At 37.1% G+C, this 26,473-nt stretch overlaps 1 protein-coding gene across 1 annotated transcript; it reads left to right on the forward strand.

Moving 5' to 3' along the window:
- The first annotated feature begins 10,212 nt into the window (after positions 1-10,212).
- On the forward strand, positions 10,213-26,130 carry synpra (synaptoporin a). Its single transcript, XM_046875276.1, has 5 exons — positions 10,213-10,400; positions 17,686-17,810; positions 22,298-22,496; positions 23,603-23,794; positions 24,967-26,130. Exons 1-5 carry the CDS (start codon positions 10,377-10,379, stop codon positions 25,237-25,239), a joined length of 813 nt encoding a protein of 270 aa, XP_046731232.1. The 5' UTR covers positions 10,213-10,376; the 3' UTR covers positions 25,240-26,130.
- Positions 26,131-26,473: the final 343 nt, after the last annotated feature.

The following is a 26,473-nucleotide window of genomic DNA, read 5'->3' on the forward strand; positions in this document are numbered from 1 at the left end:
GTGGGAAAAGTTGAGTGACCTGCATAGAGCACTGACCCCAACCAAAATCTAATGTCAAGTCTTCCCAGAAGAGTGGAAATGATAATAATTGCAAAGTAGGACTAAATCTGGAATGTGATTTTTCTTTATTCTTTAGTTCAAACAGTAGTTTTTACATCTAAGTTACCAAATGTAGGTTCATTTGGATGGATGTTTCACTTTTTAAATAAAGTTTAAACAAAGAATACCAGATGATACAAATGTTTTAAAAAAGAGGTCATTTAAAATCTTAAAAAGCAAGTGAAGACACCTTCGAAATTCACTGTTTAATAGAGTTTATGAAGAATTGAGTTAATCCTTGGAATGCATTTCCTAATTATATATTTGATAAAAAATATATTTTTGGAATGTAATTTTTCTGTTGACAAAATTCCTGTTAAATTGGCGGTTTTCACAGACAAGCCCTGCTAGCATGGAAATTGGTGTATAAGCACAATTTTTCACCCCACAAATATTTCATATGGAATAACAAAGATTTATTATTTAGAAACAAATCTTTATACTATCATACTTGGTTGAATAAAGAGATTCTTTTATTAAGATTCATTCTCATGGATACTTCTTGTCTTATACTGAATTTCTTCAGAAATTCCACGTACCAATTGAACCAAGAGAATTTGCCGTTGTTATTGACGCAATTCCAAAGAGTGTGACGATACTTACACAATATATATATTTCAGTTCTGTATCTTTAGCTGCGGATCAGGTTTTTGTTTTTTTGTTGTTATTCTATGGTAATATCTCTTGGGTTGAAGCATAGAAACTGCCAAGTTTTGTGTCAATAACAAAATGAAGCAACTGTTTTGCAAAATATTCCATAGAATGTTTCCTGCTCAGCATTGAAAAGATTTAAGATGAATATGTTATATATCTGTGAATTTTGTGGTCAAGAAAAAGAAACAATTTTGCATCTTTTTTTCATTGCATTTACTCAAGATTGTTTTGGAAAGATATGGAATTCTATATTTATAGAAAAATGGAATGTGATAAAAATATGTATATTTGATGCAGAAAAGGAACATTTTAATTGTAAACAACAACATATTATACATTTGTTTGTTTTTATCCAGTACCGATTTAAAAAAACGTTTGATTAATTGTTGATTAATCGATTATCGGCAAATGCGATTGGGTGCGGTTGACCTTTAGTCCAAAACGAGGCTTTTCAATTCCACAGTGGAACATTTTCTGTAAGTGTTTTGTCACCAAAGGGACGTGTTTTTAAAGTGGATTTACCCTGAGGTTAAAAGGTCAAATGCTATTTGTTTCATGCTTCATTACTTCTAAAAGGGAAGAATGTACATCTGCAACCTATATTTATATCTTCATGCCCATGCAGCATACATGCCGGTGTCGATTTTCGGTAATTTTCGGTAATTATTGCAGTTGAATGCAGAGGGATCTGAGCACTGTGATGCATCTCCTCTCGGAGACGTCAATTGTCACGCTCCGTGTTTGAAGTTTCCTCAGCACAAACACACTACTAATCCCATTTAGTCACTCCATGGCTTTTCACGTGGCTTTTTTCCCACCTCATTGTACATCTCTCTCCACCATTCAAGATTTAATTATTTCCTTCTAAAGGTATATTTTTTCCTAGTACTGGATTTCCATTTCATTAATGGCTGTATTGCTATAAATCAAAAAACCTCCAGTTAGCATCAAAATCTTATTTTGTGCTATTAATAACTGTGACTTAAGATACACAATACTGACAAAGTTTGTGGACACCTGACTGTAAGATTCATATATGCTTTCTGAACATCTCACTCCACATTTAGTCCCCATTATGCTGTTGACCTCCACTTTTTTTCAGAAAGGTTTTCCTCTATATTTGGACCCATTCATCTATCTTGAGGTCAGAGCTCTAAAGCAGGAGATCTTTCACTCCAACCCATGCAAAGGAGATCTTCATAGTGCTGGCTTTGTGCACAGGAAGATAATCATGCTGGAACAGGATTATGTCTTCTAGTTCAAATAAAGAAAAAAATGTAAGCCTACAGCATCCAAATTAGAGGTTGACAATTCATCAGTGTTGCAGATTAATCAGCACCAGCAGTTGATTGCTGGAACTATCAGTTATTTTCAAAAATCCACACTGATAGTTTTTCCGGGTTGCTTATACAGAACGAGAGCGGCCTCTAGAGGTGAATCACTCACCACATGCTGTTTTTTTAGGTGTCTTTTTAAAATAAATTTTGGATGTAACTGTTTTTATTTGGTTGAAGTGTTACTTTTTTGTGGTATTTATGTCTTACTTTCCTCAGCATTTATTAATGTGATTAATATATTCATATATAATTAATAATTCATTTAATATTTATTCATTTTACATGAAGTGTTATGTTTTGTTTTTGTTTTTTAAACCAGTATCATTTTAAAAACTATTGGTTGATTATTCGGTTATCGGCAGGTATGATCCAACCCAGCTCGGTCGACCTCTAATACAAAAACGTGATATACCATTATGTGTTTTTAACTTTGAACCAAGTGTCCCAATACTTTTGTCTATTAAGTGTATTTGAGCATTCACTGCTTAAAGATGCAGTCAAATGCATTAATAAACTGCTTTATCTAGTGTGTGTGTGTGTGTGTGTGTGTGTGTGTGTGTGTGTGTGTGTGTGTGTGTGTGTGCCTCCGCAAACTGCTTTGTTTTGCATGCCTAGCTGCCATATTTAATCATAGTTATTAGCCCAGCATGATGGTTCAGAGAGAAATTAAGGATCGTGGCTGCTGTTTTCACCTAAATAGACAATGTGTATATTTTTACTCTCCATAGACTTGAAAAGAGGCACGCTCCGGAGGCAGCACAGATCTCTGTGTGTGTGTGTGTGTGTGTGTGTGTGTGTGTGTGTTAAGCAGCAGCTCATTCTGCTGGATTGAAAAGCTCAATGGCCTGCAGGTGCACTCTGTTCCCTTACACATTCACAAAAACCAAAAAGGCTGATTACACACACACACACACACACACACACACACACACACACACACACACACACACACACACACACACACTTAACTATCTATAGGGACCCTAAGAGAAATCAGACCCATAAGGAATCATATCATTTCCAGTAGGAAAACTTGTAGGAAACTTTTATTAAGAATGGTGTTTTCATGTTTGTACCATCAGATGGTGCTGTTTACCACGTTTTCATGGTCACTCTGTAAAATCTGTTGCATATACTGTTTGTGGGGTTTTGTCTTCCTGGCTGAAGAAGAAAACGTTTCACACACAGCTATGATATATTATCAATATATAATATATATTACTGGATCTTGATTGACATGTTCTCATATCTGAATGGCCTGCATTTCTACTTCTGAACCCTGCTAGAACTTCTCTGACTAAAGACTTGCCTTTACTAGTCTTTGACTGGTTTTAGATTTCTATTAAAGAAAAAATGCACTCTTATTTCAATAATCTTTATGGAAATGTTCACATACTGTGTAAATACTTTTTTCTACTTTAGATTGACACTAGAATGCAGTACCAGGTGATACTGGAATACAGGTATTAGTCTGCCTGCTAAAGCCCTTGGGACTGCAAAGCATTTCCAGACTCGACGCTAACTTCTACGGTGAAAACCTGACCAGGCTGACATGATAGAAAGTGATGACTACTGCTCATTATCTTCCCAGCAGGTGCTACATACACTTGGGCAGCTGTAACGGCACTCTCCTTGGCTCTTCCTCCCACACACACACTGTCCACCTGTTATTCCGATTCTTTCCTCTCACTTTTCTTTCTCAGTCTTACTTCCCATCCATGCACACAACCCCACACACATACACACACACACACACACACACACACACACACACACACATACACATACACCTGTCCTGAATAGTCCAGTGTGAAGAGCTCACTGCTGGATGTTGTACTTGCTTTCCTAACATTGCATCAGTACGGTTGTACTGGGTGACTAGTGGGCTGTGCTATAGCCACATAGCCCACCATGGATATTCATAAATAAGCTTTGTCTGGAACAAATAAGGCTGTGAGACAGAATTATTTAAGCAGCAGCGAGAAAACAAAATCTGCTCACAAATTCTGACCAAAGAAAATTCCCCATTTCAGCACTTGACATGGTTCCAGTTCTGCGTGTGCTTTTCTTTGCCATCCATATGGTTTAGTTAACGTGTTACCATGTGCTTTTTGGGTTCACTCCTGTCTCCAGCCCTTTTCTTGTCATTGGTCTGTTACCTTATGTGTTCACCTGTTTGATGCTTACCATGCTGTTTGTTTTACCATTAAGTCATATCATTTAATTTAATTTATTCCTCGCTTCCTGGTCATTGTTAACTACAGATTATCCTTGTTAGACTATCAACCAGCCACACTTTCTTTCTGCCATGTTTGACCCCATGTTAAAGCTTCTGGTGGTGCTTAATTTAGAAGTTCACTGAGGTTCTAATGTTTGAGGAAACAGAATATAGCAAAACTGTACTAGGATCTTTGGAGAACAAAATGGAGTAATTGCTAATCATTAAAATACTAGCAATTATAGCAAAACACAGCAATATATCCTTCCTTCATATTGTGTCTTCTTCTTCTTCTTTCGACTGCTCCCATGCAAAATGTAGTGAAGTTAGATGCATAAGCTTGGTCCATTAGCTGTAGTTAGTCACAGAAAGACTTCTGGCGATCTGTGGGAAGAAAAATGTTTAGGTCAGTCAGGCAAAAAATCATTTATTCGCATACATTTATAAGCTGGAGTTACTCTCTGGTCTTCCATGTCTGTTGAACAAAATTGCCTACAGTGGGAAGAACTCTTTCTCAGCTCACAAACTCTTGCGATTTTTCCATCTGTTATCGTCCATTACTTCTGTCTGAAATGAGATTTGCTTCTGAACTGTAACTAGAAGTCCATTTATTTAAAAAAAAAAAAAGTCACAGTTTAACACACTAACGATATGCACGGATTCTAATGGGAAGTGGGACTTCCTAATTACCGTGGTTGATGACAATAACGGGGAATAAATCATTTAGTGCTTAAGATAACTCGTTATGTTAATTAGATCTAATCAGAACTTCAGTTCATTACTTTTTAATGGGACGTTCTCTCAGTCTATTTGACAATATTATATTCGGGACCCTAGGAATGAGGTCTGTCACAATTATTATATAATGGCTATTAGTTTATGTAATCATGGTCATCATGGGATGTATTAACGTATAAATAAATGTAGCTGGTAAATGCATAGTATGTTCTCTGTTTGTTTCCAAATTTAGTCATATCAGCATAGTAACATAGTAGTTTATTATTAGTGGTGAGGTTGTAGCTCAGTGCTTAAGGCATTGGACTCTGGATCAGAAGGTTTTGAGTTCAAATCCCCAAACCACCAAGATGCCACTGATGCCACCTCGGGCAAGGTTCTTAACTGCTTAGCTGTTAATGCACTGCGCTACACACACTACACAACACTACATGAGCAATACACACACAACGATGCACTAAACAACACAACACACTCTACACAAGCAATACACACTGCACCACATTACACTGCACTACACGAGCAATACACACACTGCACCACACTACACTGCACTACACATGATACACAAGCCATACACACGCTACACTGTACTCCACTCCACTACACTGCTCTACACACACTATTCTGCACTACACAAGCAATACACACTGCACTACAATCCACAACACTGTACTGCACTACACTACACTACACAACACTGTACTGTACTGCACTAAACTAGACTGTGCTACTCAAGCAATACACACACTACACAAGAAAAACACAAGCATTACACACACTGAACTGCAATCTACACACACAACACGAGCATTACATTACATTGCAGTGCACTATACACTATACAGTACAGTAGTCTAACCTGCACCACATTTCACTACATTACATTACATTACACTAAACTCCACAGACTACACTACACTGTCCGTAAGTTTACTACACCACACTCCATTCCACTTCACTGCACTGCACTACACTCCATGATAGTACAGTATTACACTGCTGCACTACTCTAAAACTACACTACACTAAATACCCTACACTACACTGTAACACACTGTACTGCACTGCACTACACTACACAACACTATAAAACAATACATGTTACTACACAACACTATATTCCACTACACTGTACTTCACTACAATACAATACACTACACTGTACTGCACTCACAACACTACAATACACTGCACTGTCCTGTCCTGCACTACACAACACTATAATATACTATACTGTATTGTACTACACTACACTACAATATACTACACTACACTGTACTGCACTACACTATACTACACTGCACTACACTACAATATAATACCCTACACTGTTTTGTTCTATACTACACTACACTATAATATACTGCACTGTACTGTACTACACAACACTATAATACACTACACTATACTGTACTACACTACACTACACTATAATACACTACACTATACTGTACTACACTACAATACACTGTACTGTACTACATTACACTGCACTGCATTACACTACAATACACTATAATACACTACACTATACTGTACTACACTACAATACACTGTACTGTACTACATTACACTGCACTGCATTACACTACAATACACTATAATACACTACACTATACTGTACTACACTTCACCACACTACACTATAATACACTACTCTGTACTGCACTACACTATACTACACTATAATACACTACACTATACTTTACTACACTACACCACACTACACTATAATACACTACACTGCACTGCATTACACTACACTACACTATAATACACTACTCTGTACTGCACTACACTACACTGTACTACACTATAATACACTACACTATACTGTACTACACTACACCACACTACACTATAATACACTATACTGTACTGTACTACACTACACTTCACTACACTACACTGTACTACACTATAATACACTATACTGTACTACACTACACCACACTACACTATAATACACTATACTGTACTGTACTACACTACACTGCACTGCATTACACTACACTACACTATAATACACTACACTATACTGTACTACACTACACTATAATACACTACAATACACAACACTACACTTTACTACAATTTAATACACTACACTATAATACACTACACTACACTACACTGTACTACACTATAATACACTATACTGTACTGTACTACACTACACTGCACTGCATTACACTACACTACACTGTACTACACTATAATACACTACACTACACAACACTACACTTTACTACAATTTAATACACTACACTATTATACACTACACTACACTATAATACACTAAACTACACTACACTATACTACACTATAATACACTACACTATACTGTACTACACTACACTATAATACACTATACTGTACTGTACTACACTACACTGCACTGCATTACACTACACTACACTATAATACACTACACTATAATACACTACAATACACAACACTACACTTTACTACACTTCAATACACTACACTACACTATAATACACCACACTATACTGTACTACACTACACTATAATACACTATACTGTACTGTACTACACTACACTGCACTGCATTACACTACACTACACTATAATACACTACACTACACTATACTGTACTACACTACACTATAATACACTACAATACACAACACTACACTTTACTACACTTCAATACACTACACTACACTATAATACACCACACTATACTGTACTACACTACACTATAATACACTATACTGTACTGTACTACACTACACTGCACTGCATTACACTACACTATACTGTACTACACACTATAATACACTATACTGTACTGTACTACACTACACACTACACTACACTACACTACACTACACTACACTATATACACTACACTATAATACACTACAATACACAACACTACACTTTACTACACTTCAATACACTACACTACACTATAATACACCACACTATACTGTACTGTACTACACTACACTATAATACACTATACTGTACTGTACTACACTACACTGCACTGCATTACACTACACTACACTATAATACACTACACTATAATACACTACAATACACAACACTACACTTTACTACACTTCAATACACTACACTACACTATAATACACCACACTATACTGTACTACACTACACTATAATACACTATACTGTACTGTACTACACTACACTGCACTGCATTACACTACACTACACTATAATACACTACACTACACTACACTGTACTACACTACACTATAATACACTACACTACACTATAATACACCACACTATACTGTACTACACTACACTATAATACACTATACTGTACTGTACTACACTACACTGCACTGCATTACACTACACTACACTATAATACACTACACTACACTATACTGTACTACAATACACTTTACTACACTTCAATACACTACACTATCATACACTACACTACACTATAATACACTACACTACACTACACTTTACAACACTACACTACACTATAATACACCACAATACAATACACTAGGCATAGTAGTAATTTACACAGATTGTTGTTATTTATGTACATTTATAGCATTATTGTTGTTTTGTTTGTTATTGTAAAATGTCCTGTAAGTAGTTTCTGAGTGTCATGCTCTCTCTGGTCCTGTATGGAACTCTCCTGCTCTGACTTTGCCCTCGTTCCTCCCACTCATCATTTTTTGTAGTTGTAATGCTGACCCAACCTGTCTGTATTTATAGTCATGTTGCATAACCACATTTGCAAGTCTTGCATGTGTCTCTATCGCAGTGCTAATATATATACGGGAATCGATATACAGTATAGACTTGAAAAGAGGCACGCTCCGGAGGCAGCACAGATCTCTGTGTGTGTGTTTGTGTGTGTGTGTGTGTGTGTGTGTGTGTGTGTGTGTGTGTGTGTGTGTATGTGTGTTTCAATTTTTTAATTGTTTTCCTTTTTGTTCTATGTGCACTAGGATTTGATATGGATTTGTTCACACTGTCCATTTGTGATCTAAAATATGATTTGGATTATATTTTATGCATTTACAAGTGTAGAGACATTTAATATTACACAAAATCTCATTCTTTCATTTAACTAACTGGAATAAGGTGGGGTGTAATGTTTGATCATAATTATCATCATCATCATCATCATCATCATCATCATCATCTGTATTCCGTATTATTTGATTTTAATTTCTAGCAAAAAGAAAAAAAAAGCTAAAACAAATTTTTTTTTACAGATGTAATGAGTGATTTTTAATTTATAAACAAACTTAAATAGTAGTTAGGTATTTCTAAAAGGTACTTCACAAAAATTCTGTAATCTTTATACAGGAAACAATCAGTTTATATAATTTTTATAATAAATAAAATACATTAAAGCTTTTAGTAATAGTAGTAGTATTTATAGAGGAAATACTAAGTGTGACATGAAAGAAAAAGAGAACAGTGCCAGGTGAAACACAGAAAACATATAAAAAATGAAATCATTCTGCATAGAAATGTTGAAGAAAAAATGCAAATGAATACATTAATTAAACTAATAAATAAAGAAATTATAATATTCTATAAAGCATCAGGGAACTATCGGTTAGAGGGCAGCATAGTAAATAAATGAATAATTAATGTGAAAAATGTAAAATAAAAAAAGACTTTCCTTTAAAAATAGGAAATTAAGGTCTTTTTGTTTGTTTGTACATTGTGTACTTTGAGCTGGTGTACCTGTGGTACAGCTGGTAAATATTCTCAAGAATATTGACTATTGTTTATTATATAGCATGTGAAGAAGATGTGTTAGAGGGACATTTGTCTTAATTAGGAGTGCAGAGGTTTAAAACAAGCCAAGATAAGGCATGTCGGATTAGACGTGCATCCCTGGGTAGGTGTCTTCCAGTAAGTGTGTGTGTGTGTGTGTGTGTGTGTGTGTGTGTGTGTGTGTGTGTGTGTGTGTGTGTGTGAATGAGAGAGAGAAAGAGAGAAAAAAAAGGTGGATTGTGTTGCCCTCCTGTAGGGATTTCCTCTGTCTCTCTCTCTCTCTCTCTCTCTTTCTGTGTTTCACTTGTTTAGTAAGGTGGTGTGACATACCACTAGTTTCTCTCTTCCTCTCCCTTTCTCCTGCACTGCTTCAACTACACACATACACCACACAGAGAGCGAGGGATAGGCAGGAAAAGAGGGCACATAGGAGTGGAGAGAGAGAGAGAGAGAGAGAGAGAGACAGACAAGATTTTCAGTGGTCAGGCTCTACACCGCAATCCCGTTACCTCTAAATGAATCAGACTACAGCCAGCAACTTGTTGTGCGCAGCCGGAGATTTGTTATCTGTTTAAATGTGTATGGTCATATTTGCTCCGGTAAGTAACACATCACTGTATTATGTTGTGTATTTTCACCTCATGTGGATTTTTATTTCACTTTTTTTCCCACGACGATCAGCAACAAGGTGTCAAATTTTGCATTTGAAGCGTAATTAGTATAAATGGTATGGAAAAATATTGACATTTTAATGTTTTGTGACTTTGTGCAGGATAATAGAGTATTTTATATGAAAATAGGTACATCTTTTTTGGAGCTATGGAGCTTTTGAGCTATTGTTTGATTCTGTACTCTCTGAATTCGTGAACCTGAGATCTGTAAAACAGGACTTGGACCATTCCGAGGCACGGCAAATTCATTCCTCGTTAATAATTAAAGCCTCTTGCAGTTTGGACGAATGGCAGAGAATACATCACTGCTGATATCCGAGATGTACACCAGGCTTGAAGTGTGTTGGGGTACTCTTTTGGGATTCTCATACAATCCTCTATCAATTAGGATCGTTTCGAGTTAAGTGCTAAAGGAGCTTTTTGAACCGTGTCTGATACAAGACTAAGTGTTGCACCTCATTTGAACTGCAGTGTTGTTTATATCGATGAAAAACGAGGGATTAGGACAAAAAGGAGGGGATAATAAGAAACATTTAGAGTTTAAATAATTTGGAGTTTAAAATGTTTTATATGTAAGTTGTGAGATTTCAGGGGTGAAGTTCCTTTTTTTATGTCATTACTATAGTAAGGCTACTTTATTAGGAACACCTGTAGCCCGAGTCATTTATACAATTATCCAATTAGCCAGTCATGCAGTTGCAGCATTAAAATTACTTCTGGCAGTGGTGGTTCAGTAGTTCTCACGGTTACTGTTTATAAGGTCGGGGATTCAAGCCCCAATTGTCACTGTTGGGCCCTTGAGCAAGGCCCTTAACCCTGTCTGTTCCAGGGGCAGCGTATCATGGCTGACCCTACGCTCTGACCCCAGCTTCCTGACAGTTGGTAGCTGAGATTTTAAGGCTCCGGGTTACAGATTGGAAGGTCAGGGGTTTAAGCTCCGGTATCGCCAAGATGCCAATATTGGGCCCTCAAACAAGACACAACAATTTCTGCACCAGAGGTGTTGTACCATGCTTGATTTTGTGGGGAAAATTAGGGAGGTGGTAGCTCAGTGGTTAAGGCTCTGGATCACCGATCAAAAGGTTTGAGTTTTGAGCCCAAGTATCGCCATGCTGCTACTCTTGGGCCCTTAACCCTCTCTGCTTCCAGGGGTGTCATGGCATGACCCCAGGTTTCTAGCATCGTTGGGATATGTGAAGAAAGAATTTCACTGTACAGTAATGTACATCACAATTAAAAAACATCTTTACCTTTTTACAGTGGCCTGGTTGTTGGTCTTCAGTGTCTCATGTGCAAATAAGTGAAAACATCCAGTGAGTTGCTTTTCTAAGTAGGAAAACACCTCAATAATGAGACATCCCACATCAAAAATGAAATCAGAGGAAAATGACCAGACAGCTAACAGGACAACCTTAAAGCAACCCAAATAACTCAAAACAACTCTTTACATATGAGGTCAAAAGAAAAGCATCACAACATGTTTAATCTTGATGTAGATGGCTACAACTGCAGAAGATCCGATTCCAGTAGCTATAGAAGTTTAATAGACGGATGGATAGAGTTTGGGAAAATTTGAGGTGCTAAAAATATGTAAACGATTGTTTAGTTATTGGATAATTGGATGAATGAGCAGGGCTGCATGTCTTTTGCTATCAACGTTTTTGTGTGACAGAGTATTGTCTGTGTAAAGGTTTGAAGTTTTGCATAATAATGGAGAAAGGGGTCACTTCTAGAAGTAAAACAACAATGAACGTGAGAGAAAATGACTCTGAAGGGAGGCAAAGGAGCAGAAGTAGCTCGTCGAGATCATCTCCACCTGAGGAAGATGGCTCCGAAAATAGCCTGCGATGTATTCTCAACGAACTCTGGCAGTTCAGATTGGAGGAGGCAGAGACGAGGATTGATGAAACGGAGGCAGCGCTTCAAGCAACATCGACGCTAATCAGGCGCCAATACAACACCAGACTAATCTAGAAAGTAAGCTAATCGATCAGGAGGGCCGTGCGCGCAGAGACAATTTAAGGATTTATGGAATACCCGAAGATAAGGAACGTGCGGATATGATTGGCTTGGATGATTGACAAGGAAGGAAGATATATAACAGTCTTGTGGAAAATAGATGACACAACCATAACAATATGTAATGTCTATGCCCCATGCCCTGGGAGTGATTTTTGTTTTCATAGGGAAATATTCGACTTTATGATAAAAGCTACAGGAATCGTTATATGTGGTGGAGACTGGAATATTCACCCAATAACCACATCATTACATAGAAAAATTCATACTAGATCTTTGGAGGGACTTTTATCCATCGGGTCATGATTACGCATTTTATTCACATTCTCATGATGTATACTCAAGGATAGATTATTTTTTTATTTTATATAGAGTACAGAGTACAGAGTTGTGATATTGGATCTATTTACCTGTCTGATCACGCACCACTCTCTTGTACCGTACATATTCACAATATCCTGGGCAGTTCACTGTGGAGGCTAAACACAAGCGTATTAAATAAACCGCAATTTCAAACCTAAAGGAAGGAAGATATAAGAATATTTCTTTAAGAAAATGATAACGGGGAAGTGAACTCTGCTATAGTATGGGACACATTAAACGCAGTCATTAGGGGGAGAATCTTGTCCTTCTGTGCCCATGAAAAAAAATGAAAACAACTAAAATGAATCAGTCTCAGCAATGAACTGAAAGATCTGAAAACACAACATAAAAAAAAAAAAAAAACACTCTATTGAATGAAATAAAGGAAATTAGAAACAAAATAAATAAATTATACTCGCAGGAGACTGAAAGTGAGATGGTTTTCATAAAACAGAAATACTATGACGTAGGCTCTTTTGTGGTGAGAGTAGTGAGCAGGTTGAGAAGATCCTGGAGAGGTGGAGGTATGCGCTGGAGATAAGGGGAATAAAATTCAGTAGGAGTAAGACAGAGTACATGTGTGTGAATGAGAGGGAGGGCAGTGGAGTGATGCGGTTGCAGGGAGAAGAGGTGGTGAAGGTGGAGGAGTTCAGGTACCTGGGGTCAACAGTGCAAAGTAATGGAGAGTGTGTTAGAGAAGTAAAGAAAAGAGTGCAGGCAGGGTGGAGTGTGTGGAGAAGAGTGATAGCAGGAGTGATTTGTGATAGAAGTATCTGTGAGAGTGAAAGGGAAAGTTTATAGGACAGTGGTGAGACCTGAGATGTTGTATGGTTTAGAGACAGTGGCATTGAGTAAAAGACAGGAGGTGGAGCTGGAGGTAGCAGAGCTGAAGATGTTGAGGTTTTCGTTGGGAGTGACGAGGATGGACAAGATTAGAAATGAGTTTATTAGAGGGACAGCGCATGTAGGATGTTTTGGAAAAAGGTGAGGGAGGCGAGATTGAGATGGTTTGGACATGTGCAGAGGAGGGACATGAGTTATATTGGTAGAAGAATGCTGAGGATGAAGCCACCAGGTAGGAGGAAAAGGGGAAGACCAAAGAGGAGGTTTATGGATGTGGTGAGGGAAGACATGCAGGTAGTTGGTGTGAAAGAGGCAGATGTAGAGGACAGGGGGGTATGGACACGGATGATCCGCTGTGGCGACCCCTAACGGGAGCAGCCGAAAGAAGAAGAAGAAGAAGAAGACTATGACGCAGGCTCTGAATCAACAAAACTTCTAGGAGATTACAAAAGCAACAAGCAGATAACACAATCTATAAAATACAGGATTTATATTCTAAAATTCGATACTATAAACCAGACAAAATACAGAAAATGTTTAAAAGATACTATAAATTCCTGTAAACACAACCACGTCTAGAGGACGTGCAACAAATTCGTAAACTCCTTCATTCTCTAAACTTACCAACTTTTTTTAGAGGAACACAATCAATCATTAACTGCTGCAATAACAGAATCAGAGTTCAACATTGCTGTCTCCAAGCCTAAAACAAATAAATCTCCTGGCCCTAATGGCTTTCCATCAGAGTGGTACAAGACCTTTCGCTCAGAATTAATACCGACCCTCCTCCGGGCTTGCAATACATCTGTAATGGAGAAGATAATGCCTCGGTCATTGAGCGAGGCAGTGATCTCAGTTATTCCAAAAGAAGGAAAAGACTTGCAGTTCATATTGACCAATTTCAGTGTTGAACATTGATTAGAAAATATGCACAGTCACACTTGCCAGAAGATTGGAAAAGATTCTCCCCCAGCTTATACGCAATAATCAGACCGGATAAAAATAAATGGTTATTTTTCAGAAACCATAATATTAGAACGAGGATCAAGAAAGTAGAATTATATGCTTATGATCTTTTGATTTATTTAAGGGAACCCACTAACCCATTCCCTGATTTAATCAACCTATTAGAATAAATTGGAAGATATGCAGGATATAAGTTCAATATACAGAAAACACAAATATTGGCTTTTAATTTTATATATATATATTTTAAGATGATCTGAATAAGTGGGTCATATACACATTTTATAAAGGTATTAGAACAAGGTAATCTCACTCAAGAAAGATGGAAAAAAGAGGGTAATTTCCTAATATCACATGGGGAATGGACTGATTTACGATTTATGGACTGATGTCAATTTACATGGAAACTCTTAAATATGGCAGGGTTTTGCGGGAAAGTTCCTTGTTAGGAATATATATATTGAGTTGAATTACAAAGACTATCTTAGAACCTCCCCCCCCCCCAAGTAATTACTGGCGCCCCACCCCTTTGTAATTTTTTTTTTTTTTTTTTTTATTTGAATTGTTGTTTGTTTGTTTGTTCATTTGTACTATGTTGACATTCTAGAATGTAAAAAACATTGTGACTTTACTATTACACTGTTGTTACTGCATTAAAAATAAAGAAGAAACAAAACTAAACAAAAAATGAACCAAATACAACCATCATCCTCATTTGTTTAAATTTGTATGAATGCGTCGTGAAATCAATACAACGTTCAAAGAATAGCTTGCTGATTTATGGGTGAGGTTGGCTGTTGTGATGTGGTGGATTATGGTCAAGCATTTGATTTTTGACAGGGAAAAGGGGATTTTTCATGAAACGAACCAAACCCGGTAAAATTTCCGTAGTTTGTTCAAATTTTATGCATTTTCCATGAGATCAGGTTCTATTGTTGTCACGACAACAGTCTTGCATGCATATTTGATGCTAAGACAGTCATATGATGCACACACACACACACACACACACACACACACACACACACACACACACAGACAAGACAAGACAAGACCAGACAAATCTGAATTTCTTTTATTACCTTTCAGCTAAGGCAGAGTTTCATACGATATCCCTAATAAACCTGCAATGAACAGAAGCCTCTAAAAGGTTTCCAATATTCACATGTCTCTAGTTTTTCACTGCTTCATTGCATAACTGCCAACTAGATATGAGACATACCTGGGGAAAAGAATTAGCTCTCTGTGGGAGACCGTTCTCTGGGTAAAGTGTATCAAGCCAGTCACTTTACCTCAGAGCGAGCATGTCTTCGGCACTTATTAAAGCAGATCATCTCTCCCGAGCCCTGGCTAAATGAAAGAAGCAGAGTGGAATACAAAGAAAGTGAGAGCAAACAAGAATGAGCCTAGTTAGAGGTGAGCTATTGACACAAGGTGAACTTTCTTCCACATATACTATATAGACTCTGTCTGCTTTCTGTGCCTCAAATTGATTAGCAAACAGCTTGAGAAATGGAGATTACAGGCGCATTAGTCGGCCGTTTACAGGAATCCGATAGCTCAACTGAAATTATTCTTTCATTCCACCTCAGAGAATCCATTGATGAAAATGGAAAGACTGACCCAGGATTGGGATTCCTTAGCTAATCATAATCATTCTTTGTAGAAATCCAGATTGATATTTAGTGCAAACTGGTGGCAACACTAAAGCCCCCCCCCACTCTCCCCAGGGGAGAGCCTGCACTGTTAGCTCAGAATAGCGTTATATCGCAGTAATTGACACACATTATAAGTTGTATTGTTACACGTATACATAAAATATTTATAACGTGTTCATTACCTTTCAAACGACTCCAAGCAAACACATTTTTACGATCTATGGTGAGGATCCCAAAAACTTGACGTTTTATCTGACATCTATTTTAGATTACAATGATCAATAAGTATATTCATTTATTTTTTATTTATTTGATTTAAATGGAGAGCCTGTATTGCATTTTTTAAATTTCTGCTCATTGCACATTTTTTTTTCTATTGAAAATTTTCTGAGAATCGTATTAAATCGAATCGCCTCATAAATGGAGTGTATCTCGACACCCCTTTTAAACATTTAAACAGATGGATATTCACTTAACGCATCTGGATTCCAGATGAGAGCTGAAAATTGCTGGATTCTTCTCTGAAAAGTCATTTAATGCCCAACAGAATGATGTGTCAAAATAAAAATAATTAGTAAAAGAAATACATGTTTTGTTGCTATAGTGCGTCATTTCAAGCTTATGTATGAGCAAACCTGTTGTCTGGAAGTGGATGCCAACAAGGTTTAGGCATTTTAATGCATAGAATTGGATTATTTTGTTTCTATGGTAACGACTAATTCCTAGACACTTTTGAATAAACACAACAGGGTAATAAAGAGTCTAGAAATAGTAATAGTATATAGTAATAAAATTGATAGTAATAATAAATAAATAGTAAATAGTAAAAAATTATAATATTAATAATAAAAAAAATTGTAAATAGTAATAATAAAAGTTTTTTTTGTTAGCCACTTTGAGGAGAAATGACTTTTAGCTTTTACACAGTAATAACAAAATCATGTTTTGCATATATTTCTTGAGGTTTAACTATAAACAAGGAATCCAGGAAATGTTATTATTGGAAAATAATACGCTATCAGTACCTTTGCTTCACATCGTAAGGTTATAATATTCGAATGCAGGCCACATTGTTGACACTGGCTAGCCAGAGGAACATACGTTATCTCAGATACATGTAGGCATTGGGGATATTAACAATTAAAATGGTTCTACATTTAAATCTTGAATTGACTTTTGTGCCCTTTTTTCTACAGTCTAACTTTTTTATTGCTGATTAATTTATTGATAGCTATATAGTTCAGCTATATAGTCTTTTGCTAATTTTCCAAATCTTTACTTTAAATATTATTTCACATTTGTATATAAACATTTACAGAACACAAGGAATGAAAGCTGGATTGTTTTATGATGTCGTTTTGCAGCTTTTTGCCATCTTCGCTTTCGCAACATGTGGAGGCTACACTGGACAGCTGATGGTTAGCGTGGACTGCGTCAACAGAACGGACAGCAATCTCAGCATCACCGTTCGATTCGCCTATCCGTTCAGGTAAAGGCTAGTCCACAACACACGTGCGCATACACGCGAACACACAACCCAGCATTTCGAATCAGGACTTGTATTGTAATTTATATCAACAGAAATTACTTATTTTTTTTACCATAGTAGTATTCGAGCCATTAGGCTCCGCCTACCTTCTGAATGCTGTTATTTTTTGTTGTTAAAAAAAATAATTATGCAGTTTGATGCAAATATATGAAATATTTGTGACTCTTTCCCAAATTGTAACCACACATTTAAAAGCATACAATTGTATAATATGTCTTTGGACTAGGAGTCCCACACCAGTTCCAACACCCCTGTGCACAAAGCCAGCTCCATGAAGATTTGCTTTACATGGTTTGGAGTTGAAGATCTCCTGATATAAAGCTCTGACCACAAACCTCATTAAAAAACCTTTGGCTTTGGGCCTCCTCGTCTCCCCCACATCAGTATCTGACTTTACAACCACTCTTGAACCTCCACAATTCTCTACAAGCACACCAAAAAAATCTAGTGGAACACCTTCCCAGAAGAGTAGAGGTTAATATAATAGCAAACGAGGACTGAATGTAAAATGGGATGTTCAAGAAGGATGTAGAAATCTTATGGTTAGGTGTCCACAAACTTTTATCTATACAGTATAGCATCACATTTTCTTATTAATTTGGTGCTATTTTGAAAGGAATCTTAAAGGTTTACACTTTTTTCCACAAATGGCCCTCTGTAGCACCCATATGTCATCCCAGAGGATGTGTGTGTGTGTGTGAGAATGCTGTCAGTCTTTAGTCACTGCTGATATCCTGGTGCTAAACCTTCACACTCTATTGAGCATCTGTGCTAGTTAATTGAAAAAACTCAGACAGCACTTGCATTAAAGCTCGAATTAAAAAAAGATAAAAATTCTTCATGGCACCTGCTAAATAGTTTCTTCTCAGAGTTGTTCGACTTCGCCTTTCTACATCAATTTACCGGCAGTTGCCAGAGATGCGTGACGAACGCCCTCGCATATGTCAAAATCACTTGTACAGACTGAACACTGTAGGATGAACGGATGCTTTGTGGTTGAGAAATCATCCTGACTCACCAAGCTGATCATGAGTTGAATCTTGTTCACATTTTTATGCCACTTCATTCACAGGAAATCCTATATTCATTGGATTGGGAAAGTGTTATTTGGTAAACGCAGTCCACAACACTGACTGAAACCTCCATAACTGCTTATAAGTGCTTAGAACATTTAGCATACATTCATAATTTCTAAGGAATGACCATATGACGTCACAATGCAGGCGGCAAGCATACGAGGGGTATCAAAAAGTTTCTAGACTAATTTTGTAACGCACCAACAGATGGCAGCACAAGGCTGCACGCACAGTCACAGGGAGCACTGACCTTCATAAGTGGGTGTGCCAAAAGACATCATAAAAAAAGTCAAAGTAAATTTATATTCAACAAAAATATTATGTTGATTGATAATTAGAAATGAAGATATATATCAGTGGCATTTTTTTTAATTCTCATATATGTTAAGTTAAATCAAAGGTCACCACAGGCCAATTTTGGCCCTATTTTGAGAATCTTTAAAACATAGAATATAATAAACAACAACAGCATAGCATGTTTTGGTTGATATCAGTTACTTTTACACCACTGAAGCTGTGTGTTAGTTCTCTCAGATTAGCCATTTGTCAACAATTAGTCTTTGAGAACTGTTAATAAAGGCTTAGTTCCTGTTATCACTTACATTCTAGCAGCTGTAATTTTTTCTAACCTCATCAAATTCTATCTTTCACTCTCTCATATTAAAAAAACCAAAAACAACAAAGGTGATTGAAAGGTGGCGATACTGAAAACTCCTTCCATAAATGCTAATTAAAACTCTCTTTACAGACAGAATCTCATCATATAACTATAAAACCTCACAATCTTCACACACATTTTGTCATGGAGCATCTGCTGTCCATGAGCCAGCTGTTACTATGGAAACAATGATGTAGAAAATGAGCCAACACCTTCTGTCCAATCTGAATTGTGGACAACACGCCCTGATATAATATCTGTTTATTAAACATTGTGCACACAAATGTGGATAATGTCAAAAATCTAAATATGGACTACCATGAACGCTGAAAATGTTCATTATCACCTACAGCAGCACAATGTTTTTTTGGGTGGGAAGGTAGGTAGGTTGGTAAATACACTATATGGGCAAAAGTATTGGGACACCTGTTCTTTCCTGCCATATGTGGTTCTTCTCCAAACTGTTACCACAAAGCTGGAGGCACACAATTGTATAAGATGTGTTTGAATGTGTTATGATAAACTTTTGCACTCTTTTGAACTTGTGAACCCAAACCTGTTTCAGCATGGGAATGCCCCTGTGCACAAAGCGAGCTCCATGAAGATCTGGTTTACATGGTTTGGAGAGGAAGATCTTGAGAGTGGCCTGCTATAGAGCTCTGATCTCATCCCTACTGAACACCTTTGGGATGAATGTGCACGCTGACTGCACCCCAGGTCTCCTCACCTCACCTACATCAGGAGCTGACCTTGTGGCTGATGAACACAAATGTCCACAAGCACACTCCAACATCTAGTAGAACATCTTCGTAGAAGAGTGGAGGGAATTATAAGAGCAAATTGGGACTAGATAGATAGATAGATAGATAGATAGATAGATAGATAGATAGATAGATAGATAGATAGATAGATAGATAGATAGATGGACGGACGGACGGACGGACGGACGGACGGACGGACGGACAGACGGACGGACGGACGGACGGACAGATAGTTATTGAAAAGAGGCTACAGCTAGAATGGGAGTAGTTTCAAAGTCTAATAAAATAAAAAGTTTAGGTTTTGCTCCTTTATTCCACTGAGAAATGTAATTTTCTCGCAACAGCCCTTGAACTGAAATATGCACACACAGACGAACCCGGTCCCAGATCAAATTTTCTGAGGCTCATGTACAGTAGGTCTTTGAACTTCCTCTCAGATCTCTCTCTTTGCTTTAATAAGCGCAAAAAATCTGAAGCTCTTTCGGGTGGTACTGTAGCACACGCTGAATCAAATTTCATTGTGAGGAAGAGACATTAGCATTACACACCCAAATCCTGTTCTGCTTCTTGTGGTCTTATCACACCAGTCATGTTCCCTCAGGTACAGGCTACACAACTGTACCAGACACTGTCATGAATCGTCCCTCACTTTTCGTTTCTATCTGATTGGATAGGTTTTTTGATTGGTCAGATTTAGCCGCTAGTGCATGTGGAATAGACGAATCGTAGCATGTGTGTGAGACGGCTCAGCATTCTCACATAGGTGGATATTTCACAGTTGAAATACTAAACATGCCAATTTTATTATTTTCATGAACAAATGGTGCAGTGATTTAGCCTTCACATCAGATATGAGTCATTACAGATATTTCAGGGTCTCATATTACAGCTGAAAATGACCCAGGATGTGTTTTGGGGCTTTGTTTTCTCTATATTTGAATTAGGAACAAAATGCTGGATAAACAGTGCTAAAAAAAAGGGAGGAGGAGAAAAAGATGTGTGTGTCAAAAACCAAAGAGGTTTTTAGAAAACAAATAATTCACAGGAAGCATATAGTGCAGCAAATAAGTGTAGAACCTTCATCCAGTCCTGCAGCTATTCTGACCATCCAGCTCAATATTCTTCTCCGTCTCCTCCTCCAGACACAACACATGGACTGTGAATAGAATAGAATAGAATAGAATAGAATAGAATAGAATAGAATAGAATAGAATAGAATAGAAGTGTAGACTGGACTAGAGTACAGTGCTTATGTATACACCAAAATGAACTACAGTACATGTGCATGTGTTTTTGTGTTGTGTAGATGAGACAGTGTGTGTGTGTGTGTGTGTGTGTGTGTGTGTGTGTAGACCAGATTGGAATACAGTATGTTGTGTAGACGAGACTGGAATACAGTGTGTGTGTGTGTGTGTGTGTGTGTGTGTGTGTGTGTGTGTGTGTGTGTGTGTGTGTGTGTGTGTAGACCAGATTGGAGTACAGTGTTTTGCGTAGATGAGACTGGAGTACAGTGTGTGTGTAGACCAGGTTGGAGTACAGTGTGTGTGTTTGTAGAGTAGACTGGAGTACAGTGTGTGTTTATTAGGGGTGTAACTGTACACAAAATTCACGGATCAGTATTTAAGACACGGTTCTGGGGGGATTTTTAATAAAATGCCTGCTTAATTAAATAATATAAAAAATAAAATAGAATATATTAAGTTAATGCAATACACGTATTACACACTGGAGTAACTGGAGTACAGTGTGTAATATAGGAAATGATTTAAAGTGAACTAAGACTGAAACTTCAGCAATTTTTTCTTAGCTCTATTATATGGCACCCTGGGAATCCCTTACGTTTATTTCTCCCGCTCTCTCTCTCTCTTTTTCTTTCTCTCTCTCTCTCTCTCTCTCTCTCTCTCTCTCTCTCTCTCTCTCACACACACACAGGCTGAATCAGGTGACCTTTACAGTACCGACATGTGAAGGACGACAGCAGGAGCAGCTCCACCTGAATGGAGACTTTTCTTCCTCTGCCGAGTTCTTCGTGACTATCGGCGTCTTCGCCTTCCTCTACTCGCTGTTCGCCACCGTGGTCTACATCTTCTATCAGAACAAGTACAGAGAGAACAACCGGGGCCCTTTTATCGTAAGTGGGGGAAAAAACTCTACATCAGTATGTTTAAGTAGTAAAACACACAAGGTTATACTGGTATAGGAAAATAATCAACAACAGGGCTATATCATGCGATGTCATGAAGTCTTTCATTTCAAAAGAATGTATTATTTATTTATTAAATTAAAACTTTTCACATTCATGAAATAAGATCACATGTTATAGCAGCAATAAACATTCAGTCATTCCCTCACCAGCATCTCTTTCTTTCTTGAAGTTAATAAGACAGAAATGTGTAACAAAATTTAATTTCCACACTCATACGTCCTGATAACCAAAGCACTGACACTGGAGACCCCATAAATGTTAAATATATGGGTTATATTTATATAAAGCGTAATTATTATATTATATGATGACTATTATCATTAACATTAGTGGATCCTTAGCCATATATGTTCTAGTGAAAGCATTTTTACTATAGAAGCAATCAAGTATTGAGCTTGTTCTTCTTCTCATCAACACCTTCTGACCAATCAGAATCGAGAATTTAAGGTCATTATTATTATTATTACTATTATTATTATTACTATTATTATTATTATTATTATCATTGTTAATGGTAAAGCATTCGAAGATTAACAGCTAATTAGTTGATTATTTCACCTAGCTCTGGTTTAAACACGTTCCTCATTAGCGTGATGTATGTGCGTACTTAAACCATAGAGACCCGGTGGCGAAATGAACAAGATGTGCACTTGCACACTGAGGAAATCTCATTTACATCTAGATTTCTATTTGTACATGGATTTCCTGCAGTGATGTGGAATCATTGGACTGGGCTTCAGCAGGCTGCTTTCACCCCCAATCAAATTACGTGTTCTCATAATACACTTATGCAAGTGAAATGAAATGGAATTGGACAAATGTGAAAATGAGGAGAATGTGGCAGCAACCAGGGCAAGACATAAAGCCATTGTAAGCCACGAAATGGCCTTAAATGAGTTTGGGGAATAAAAGTTTACTGAAAACCACTGGTTAAGGCAAGACAAAGATTCAAGTATTGCTAGAGCCTCAGGTATTTGGACATTTTATTACAAATGTCATGAATGTAAAAGTAATTTCACTTAAATCCACAGGATTTCATAGTGACCGTGGTGTTCTCCTTCATGTGGCTGGTAGGATCATCTGCCTGGGCCAAAGCTCTGTCAGATGTGAAGTTGGCGACCGACCCTGGTGAAGTGCTTCTGCTCATGTCTGCGTGCAAAGTGCAGACCAACAAGTGCGGCTCGGTCTACGGGCCTGTCTGGTCCGGCCTCAACACCTCTGTGGTATCACTTTATTTCCGTTTGAGTGGAAATCTGTCATATTGCAGTTTGCTGAGATGCAGTTCCTCTGTTCATGATAGAAATATACGATACATACAGTGCAGTCCAGAAGTCTGACCAGTGAAAATTCTGTTATTTTGCACTCTTTTCTAATGTAATACAACAATTTCCATTACAAATGATAATAATGATAATAACGAGTGAAATACTGATGCATTTCTGAGATTCTTTCGTTGTTTTAAGTCACTCTTTTGCTTTAATTAGGCTGCGAACGTGGCCGGAGATTGTGAGGATAAACCCGTTGATCCTAAAGATCAAATCATCCAAGTGCTTCAACAGAAGAAATTAGACACGATAAAGATCTGACCATTTTTACCAAAGCTGTGGTTATCACACATTTGCATATATTTAAATAGAAACCAGGAAATCATGCAGAATCTTGAATTATTATTATTATTATTGTAAATATTTTAAAACTAAAACATTACAATTTTTGAAAACCAACTAGTACTGCAATTAAGTGTATAATGAAGGCAGGTGACATGTTTCGACCCAAAATTTGCTTTATCAGAGAGCATTTATTTAGTTAAACCTCATTTCCTTTGGCTCCGCCCTCTATTCACAAACTTGATGCTTAACCACGACCCCACTGCCACAAATCTATGTCAAATTTTATTTTATTTTTTTATTGCACCATTATAAACCTAATCCATTCATGTGAACACTTCTGAAGTCGTAACTTTCTTATATTTTGTCTTATTGAATTCTTGATAATTTCTTTAACTGATTTCCAGCTGTGTGACATCACATGACTGATATGTATAGTATAAGTATATAAGTATATTATATTATAAATGATATAGTATTTATTTTATTTGAATAAGTATTTCTCACAGTGCTTTTGAATTTTATACACAGTGAAACGAGGTCCAAAAGCGTTCATATTTTATAGACACCTCCACTTATGTAAAGCGAAAGTCTTAATGAGCGGCACAGGAATGATCGATGGTGAAAAGCGTTCCTCTGCAAGCTCACGCATGACACTTTTCACACGTTGGCTGAACTTAATAAATGGTCAAATTTCTAATAGTGAATTATTTGTACACCGTCACACAAATTTCAGTTGCTTAATGAATCTGTGTGTCGTGTTTCATTTCATTTCATTTCATTTCTAGGTGTTCGGCTACCTGAACTTTATCCTCTGGGCCGGTAACATCTGGTTTGTGTTCAAAGAGACCGGCTGGCATAAAGGTGGAGCTGCACGTTACCCGACACCGGCTCCTGAGAAACAAGCTGCCGCCTTTAACCAGCAACCCTACAACCAGCCAAACTACAACCAGTGCACATTCGGCCAAACAGGAGCAAGCTTCGGAGAGAACGGAGGATTTGGCCAATCAGATTACAGTCAGGTGGGGACTTACACCTTAAGTGGACCCACATCCTACTGACCACATGATATTTTAAACTCCAATCACAATATCTAATCACAGGGGCTGGAACCATTTTAAGACTAAAGAGTACTAAGGGAACTGTAAAGGTGGTACACAGAGATATATTTAATAAATTTAAAAAAATCTTTACATAGAAATTATGGGTTTTGTTTGTCTTTGACACAAAATTTTGATTTCGTCAATCTGAAGGTTTCATTTAATACTGAAGGACCCCAATTTGTGTAGAGGTGTTGACTTCTCTAAAATATATCCAAGTTTCACTTCTATAGTATTGTCCCTTGAGAAGATTCTAAAATGGTTCTGAAATGTGAAGGACGTACTCACTTTTGTGACATACTGTACATTTACAGTTACAGTTACAAATCTTTCGATACTGCTTCTGTTTTATTGGTCTTAAACTTTGGACATCATCACTGGGTTTGAGGGACATTTATCAGCTGTAGCGGTTGATATAAAGACATGGGATTGTATATAATTGCGTGGACGAACCCGTCTTAGCCGAAGTGCATGCAAACACGTTTCATCGAGTCTAGCGCCACTTCTCTTGCTGTTGACCTCTATTTCCTGTTTCCTGATTTTTCTATATCACATGCACTGTTCTCTGTCCTGATTGCATATTGTTTATTAAAAGAATAATTAAAAAAAGTAAGAAATAAACTAGATTTCTGTGCCTGCTAACAAAATATTTAAAAAGCATGGCATTTGTATATATAAAAAAAGAAGAAATATATTCACCAATACTGCTTGCTCTAATGTGGATTTTTTTTTTAAAGCTTTTTGCCTGTATTTTTTTTCTTTTCTTTTGTTTTTGGTATTTTAATCCCACATTGTAAATGGTACTGCATGTGCATTTTGAGTAATGCTAATAAAGACGTGTACAAAGCCTGAGTCAGATAGTTTTCTTATACAGTAGAAACTTTCTAGAAATATACACGTTTCATATAAAAGAATATTTACATGTTCAACATTCAAAAGAGACAAGGAATGAAATCATAGTAATGCCATACACTATGATGGGGGAGGATAATGTATTTTAATGATTGATTAAAATGATCTAATGTTTGTGGAAAATCTGTTTAAAAGAAACAAGGGAAGAAAAAAAAGCCAATATGACAAAAAAATAATAATAATTGGCACTAATTGGCACCAAGAAACCCACAAGAAGATGTTGGAACACGAACTTGTGACATTACTTTTGACACTGGAGACTCCTTTCAAAATGACAAATTAA

This window comes from Silurus meridionalis, chromosome 19 (genome assembly GCF_014805685.1).
Source record: "Silurus meridionalis isolate SWU-2019-XX chromosome 19, ASM1480568v1, whole genome shotgun sequence".
Classification (NCBI taxonomy): domain Eukaryota; kingdom Metazoa; phylum Chordata; class Actinopteri; order Siluriformes; family Siluridae; genus Silurus; species Silurus meridionalis.